The sequence below is a fragment of the Solanum stenotomum genome, chromosome 10 (genome assembly GCF_019186545.1).
Source record: "Solanum stenotomum isolate F172 chromosome 10, ASM1918654v1, whole genome shotgun sequence".
NCBI classification, from domain to species: Eukaryota; Viridiplantae; Streptophyta; class Magnoliopsida; order Solanales; family Solanaceae; genus Solanum; species Solanum stenotomum.
Genome location: NC_064291.1, coordinates 40747162 through 40753965, shown reverse-complemented (window position 1 = coordinate 40753965; position 6804 = coordinate 40747162). Strand labels below are relative to the sequence as shown.

The 6804-nt window shown below is 31.7% G+C and overlaps 1 protein-coding gene across 1 annotated transcript; it reads left to right on the top strand.

Annotated features, from left to right (window-relative positions):
* The first annotated feature begins 4208 nt into the window (after positions 1–4208).
* On the top strand, positions 4209–6211 carry LOC125841960 (aquaporin TIP4-1). Its single transcript, XM_049521148.1, has 3 exons — positions 4209–4454; positions 5180–5421; positions 5821–6211. The coding sequence occupies exons 1-3, from the start codon at positions 4328–4330 to the stop codon at positions 6193–6195; spliced, it is 744 nt and encodes a 247-aa protein (XP_049377105.1). The 5' UTR covers positions 4209–4327; the 3' UTR covers positions 6196–6211.
* The last annotated feature ends 593 nt before the right edge of the window (positions 6212–6804 follow it).

Sequence of the window (6804 nt, the reverse complement as noted above, 5' to 3'; positions counted from 1 at the left end):
TATAATACTATATATTATACCAATCTTTTCTTCATTTATGGTCATTATTTACTCAAGAAGAAGTAAAGAAAGATACCAGGAAAGTAACAAGTGCCATACAATAGTCCAATTCTATGATATATTTCTTCTTACTAGCATCTAACTTACGAAGAAATATAATAATATGCGTACTTTAATTATGTTCAGTTTATTCCTATGTGTAAATTAAATTCAATCTCTTAAAAGAAATCGATACTTGTATTTTTTATTTATAGACCGGCAAAGGTTTTTTTTTGCTTGGACTTCTTAGTAAATAAAAATATAAATTCTTGTTCTCATCAGGTGTCTAACATCAAATCATTAAAACGTATCATGGTTTGATTTAATAAAGTAAAAATATATATTACTGTAGTTAATTATAATTAATTGATCATAGTTGTGTATGTTCAAATACATGTCAATTGTCATGCATTCATTAATTTGTCATAAACATCTAATAGAATCAAGTTGTTATAAAAAATTAGAGAACTTTATTTTTTCAATTAAAATCTATGATCGAGAGATAGTTGATCATAACTTATTTGTGATCGAGAGATAGTTGGTTCATATATGAATAAGAGATATATGAATTCTTGAGAGTAGCCACGTTAGTGGTTCCCCCTGTAGGGATGGCAATGGGGCGTTGCGGGGTGGGGGTGGGATCCACACCGTCGCACCCTGCATAACCATTTTTTTTCATTTTCAACCCACCCCGCATAACTTTTTAAATAATTTCTTTTTCTAATTAAGTTTGATACTAAAAATAAAATTCATAACAATAGATTCTTTTTTTCACGAAGTTGTATATATTAATTTAATAGGATAGTGACTTAAAAATTTAAGTTTTAGGGGTCGATTGGAAAACATGTAAGAAATTGTATTATTTTTTATTGAACCATTTTCATATACTATCTCGAATATTTTAGTAGATTTATAGAAATTGTCTTAATAAATAATGCTCTATCACTCTTATAACATGTAAAAAGTTAAAATTAAATTTGAACCCACATAAAATCACACATACCCGCAACCCGCTCCGCCCCGCATTAATTTAAAAAAATCCACTTCAACCCACCCCGCCCCACATAACCTTAAACCCACCCCTCCCCGGCTCCCCCGCATCCGCCCTGCCCCATTGCCATCCCTATTCCCCCGGACTGCCCGATAAATTTATCAAACAAATTAAAGAAGTTGCAATTATAATAACAACAACCCAAACTTGACCTCCTAATTATCGGGTGGGAATTAAAAAAAATCAAACTTGGCATTCTAATTTTTATATATCCACGTAGGTTGTGATGCAGTGCTGAAACTGTTTCACTAATTAGAGGTCTCAAGTTCAAGTCTTGGATATGAAAAAAATCTTGTTGGGAGTGTCATCCTCAAAATAAGTCCCTCAATGCACATCTCGAATTAATTGGAGCTCAAATTCAGTGACAAAACAAAAAAAACCCAAACTTGGCCTCCTAATTTTTAATTATTTTTTGCAGGAAAAAAGGTAAATATGTAGAGATGATGTTTAGTTTGAACAAAACCATACAATAATTGTATTCTAGTAATAATTTATATGTCCCTCACTAGTAAATTCATGGAATCAACTTTTTAAAAAAGGAGAGGTTGCTATTGGCATTGCAAAGTCAATGGAAGCATATGGTTTCAATTGATAACTAAGGTAGGCCTATTTAAATGTCATAATGAATAGTAACAAGAAAAGAAGTGATCGAGAGTAAAAAAAAATTGAATGAAGAAGACAACACCAAATGACAAATTCACCAAATATACTCATTATGGTGTATGCCAATTTTATAGAACAACTTTTGCTATGGTGGGATAAAAGGAGCATAGGGCATCTATGATTGAACTAAAGTTTCATCACGCATGCTTCATAAAATTATGTTGTTGTTTAATTTTAATTGGTTGGTGAGTCGAACGTCACATGTGAGTGATACATAACTCGATTAGTTTTATAGTCTTTTACATATTTATTTTACCGCTTTAAGCTTTCAACTTTTTTTCTCATGCTGACATAAATTTATAATTTTAGGATTGAAGGTAGAAGATACTTACCATCCAAATTAATTAGGAGTAACATTTTTATACGAGATTTGAAAATACCATACAAATGATTGGTCTAACATGAAATATTATTTTCGTTTATTCAAAATTGTAAATAGACAAAGGAAACGTACCATTTCCTCTCGATATTTTAGGGACCAAAATGGAAATTACTCATATAAATAGCCAAATGTTTAACTTGCACTAATATTTTGATATTTGAGAGAAAATATATTTTTATTTACCAAATTATTATTAACACGCTCGGAGTCCATGTAGCCCTGTCAAAAATGAAAAATCCAATAAAATTTAAAAAAATTCATTAGAGTATTATTTTTTTGCCTGTCCTGTGTCTCTAATTGGTGAAATCCTCATATGAAGCCTAATTTTTTCAACGACCAAACATTTAAATTATTTAGATAATGAATGATAATAAGATTCGACAAAGTCAATACTTCTTAGCCCTTACCTGCTCTGATGTTATATATTGAATTGTATGATCAATCTATCTAAAAAGTTAAACTATATATTCAAAATAAGATATATAATTTATGTACTTAATTATTCTTGAACATTATACTGTCACACATTTTCCCCAAGAATAATTGAGACTATTTTGTCTCTTGTTAGCATATAAAATGTCTTTTAAAATGAAGTGGTGCCCCAAGTGGACCTCACATTTTCCCAATCAAACAATGTAGCACGTCGGAAGACTTTTTGATTTATGTCCTTTTTTTTAAATTTATTTAGAAGTCATGAGTTTAAAGAAATTATAGTATCAGAGTTCATTAAGTTAGCAGGCTGACCTTGCTAAATTTAAATATAATATATACAAAAAGAAATTATTATTTTTTAAATCTCAAAATTATGTGGAGTAAAATGTTTTCCATTTATCTGAAAAAGAAGGTCCCCATCCAGTTTCCAGAACGGGTTTGAGACAAATCAGTATGAAAAAGGTGGGTAATTTTAGGGTGTGTTTGGTAAAAAAAAAATAATTTTTTTTTTTGTTTTCTACAAAAAAAAATTGAAAAGTATTTTTTTCGGAAAAATAAATCACTTAAAAATGAGGAAATATAAGTGATATTCTATGTTACATNAGTATCAGAGTTCATTAAGTTAGCAGGCTGACCTTGCTAAATTTAAATATAATATATACAAAAAGAAATTATTATTTTTATGATTTCCCACCCCCCAATCCCTACCCCTTTGACCATCCCACCTAGGGGCGGAGGCAGCATATATAATGAGGAGGTTCATCCGAACCCCTTCGGCGAAAAATATTACTATTTATACATGGTTAAAATTATTTTTTAAGTATGTATAATAGATGTCGAACCCACTTCCACTAGTTCGTGTGTTTACTTCTCAGATTTTGAACCCCCTTATTAAAAATTTCTGGCTCCGCCACTGATCCCACCCCGTCATCCCCGAGGCCCCCCCTCCTTCGTATAGTATTTTGCTATATTATATATATAAATCCTCTTGAGATAATAGTGTTTCTTTTTTTTGCTTACTTACCAAACGTTAGAAATTAAAATAAATTAGAAACCAACTTATTTTTTAAAAATATATTTTCTAGAAAAAATATTTTCCTTCATGCCAAATGTGGCATGTACCCTTAGATCGTGATGTGTAATGCTTTATTATTAGAGGATTAAAAAAAGTAGCTTCAAATTATAGTTTTCTCCTTTTCATTTAATATATTTATTAAGATCAATATATTTATCACGTACCCTTTCTATGTTCATGTATATTGATTCTTCTATTCATCGTAATCATTCAACAATTTATTAAGTAGAAATCATACACTATATATTATATATAAAATAATAGAACAATATATATATATTTCTAGTTAATACAAATACAAAAATTGCTCCTAATTGATTTCTTTGTTGCACTTTACAAATTACAAACAGGTCAACTCTCCTTTTTTAAATTTGTCAATCATTATTAGAATATCGTTTTCACCGTTACTACTTGCCACCGAAATTCTTATCTTACGAGCATGACACTTGATGCCACTTAGACTTTTATTTTTCTCCAACATATCAACTGTTTATTATCGATTTCAATATTTTTATTCAAATATGTAATTATTTACATATATAATCAGTTTCATCACTGTCTGCCACCCTAGCTAAATTAAAGTCTATTCTACGAGTTTGTGTATAAATAGCTGTACGTGGTCCTCCTTCATTTTAAAAGAAAAATAAACCATAGTCATTCTTCATTAATTTGATCAGAAATTAAAATGGCGAAAATTGCTGTTGGAAGTAGCCGTGAGGCTATTCAACCTGATTGCATCCAAGCCCTCATTGTTGAGTTTATTTGCACTTTTCTCTTTGTTTTTGCTGGTGTTGGATCTGCCATGGCTGCAAGTAAGTTGTATCCATCAATTATGCCTCTTTCTTTCTCTTCTTATGGTTCGGTCCTTCTCTGGATCCCACGCATAGCGGGCACTACTGCCCTTCATTCGTTTTTAGTTGTCTTGATAATGTTTTACACAATTATTAGGAAGAAATTAATAAAAAGTGTTGTTTGATCAATATATACCTTATTAATTTTTTATTTATATATGTGCCTCTTCATGGCACAAAATAATTAATGTTAAGGCAAAGTTGGAAAAAGATAATTAGTTATCTCTTGATTGTTTAAATTGACAATTAGAACAAATATTTTTAGTATATATGACAACTAATTATTAATCCTTTATTTCGATTTGTTTGACCTATTTCCTTTTTTAGTGTGTTTAAAAGGAATGACGACTTTTTCCAAACCTTTTATTTTTCTACCGCATGTTTGAGACCACAAGATTAATTAAAGTGCGTCTATTTAAAAAAGTTCGACTTTTTCCAAACCTTTCAATTACTTTCCACAAAATTGTGTTTAACACCACAAAATTAAAGTGTGTTTTACTACATTTGACATATCAGATTCAAGAATCTTCTTTACTTTCTAAAACTTTGTATCAAGTCAAAATTGATTAAATAAATTGAAATTGAGAGGGTATAACTTGTGTATATTTGGCTAAAAAAGGGGTATAATTACTTCATAGATGGTCATCATATGGTTTGGTAATTGTAGTATTGTTGAATGAAAACAGATAAGCTAAATGGAGATCCACTTGTGAGTTTATTTTTTGTGGCAATGGCACATGCATTGGTGGTGGCTGTGACTATCTCTGCTGGTTTCCGTATTTCTGGTGGTCATCTCAACCCTGCTGTCACACTTGGCCTTTGTATGGGTGGTCATATCACTGTCTTTAGATCAATCCTCTACTGGATTGACCAGTTACTTGCTTCTGTTGCTGCTTGTGCTTTGCTCAATTACCTCACCGATGGAATGGTAAGTACTCATTCCTTTTAATTTGAGAGGTAATTAAACGTTTGATTCGACATGAAATTTAAGATGATACTTGAATTGATATATCTATTGAAGATGGATGATTTGATTGAGTTTTTGTTGTATCACTATCCAAAAAATGATTTTTAACGGCAATTAATTAATAATAGAATTAATTGTTGCTAAATATATATATATTTTTTAGAAGCAATTACTAGTGCTAATTACATTTTAACATTTTTTTGTAAAAATCGCTAAAGTCTATAGCGACATTGGATATAATAACAACTAACTAATGCTGGTAAAAATTTTAAGACTCTTTGTTAATGTGTATATTTATTGTTGCTGAAAGTTATTTTTGTTGTAGTGTATATTGATTTTCTCATTTTATTTTTTTTGTAGATAACACCAGTTCACACCCTAGCAAATGGAATGAGCTATGGACAGGGGTTAATTATGGAGGTGATTTTGACCTTTTCTTTGTTGTTCACTGTGTATACTACACTTGTGGACCCCAAGAAGGGAATTCTTGAAGGAATGGGTCCACTTCTAACTGGGCTTGTTGTTGGGGCCAATATCATGGCTGGAGGGCCTTTTTCAGGAGCTTCAATGAACCCAGCAAGGTCATTTGGGCCAGCTTTTGTAAGTGGAATCTGGACTGACCACTGGGTTTACTGGATTGGGCCTTTGATTGGTGGTGGGCTTGCTGGTTTTATTTGTGAAAACTTTTTCATTGTTAGGTCTCATGTTCCTCTTCCAAGTGAAGAGACTTTCTAGGTTTTGTAACAAAAGGTAGATGCCTATTATTGTAGTCTTGGAGTGGCTTTGGAAGTCTACTAGTCTGCCTTGCTAGCTATGCATGTATTTTCTATGTTTCCTTTTTGTAAGTTTATGCTTAATAACTTTCTATGAAATTGTGCACAAACTTTGTACAAGAAAAAAAACTAGACCCGCCACGATATTTTTGTTAAATTAGGTCTAGAGCCTACTCACACCCCAAAAACTAGCTCAAAGGGTAGATGATTGCTTAAGCCATATAAAGAGTCCTCCTATCTCATTAACCACCAAAGTGAGACTTCTGTCATTCTTTAACACCCCACCTCACTCTCAATGCTTAGCATCTGGTGCATGAACAATTTTGATTTTGGGCCCCCCAGCATTGCGTGAGATAAAATGTAAAGATATGACACATGGGTCTAACTCAACCCCAAAAGCTAGTTCAAAGGGAGGAGGATTGCTCAAGTATTATAAGGAGTTCATCCATCTCATTAACCACCAATGTGAGACTTTTGTGCTCTAGTTCCATGTTAAATTAGGTCTTAGACCTAACTCACACCCCAAAAGCTAGCTCATGAGGGGAGGATGGTCAAGTCCATATAAGAAGAC

Bases quoted from the DNA above. Each gene is read 5' to 3' on its own strand.
- LOC125841960 (XM_049521148.1), top strand. From the start codon at position 4,328: ATGGCGAAAATTGCTGTTGGAAGTAGCCGTGAGGCTATTCAACCTGAT. The intron at 4,455-5,179 runs GTAAGTTGTATC...GAATGAAAACAG, and splicing joins TGGATCTGCCATGGCTGCAA to ATAAGCTAAATGGAGATCCA. The intron at 5,422-5,820 runs GTAAGTACTCAT...TTTTTTTTGTAG, and splicing joins ATTACCTCACCGATGGAATG to ATAACACCAGTTCACACCCT.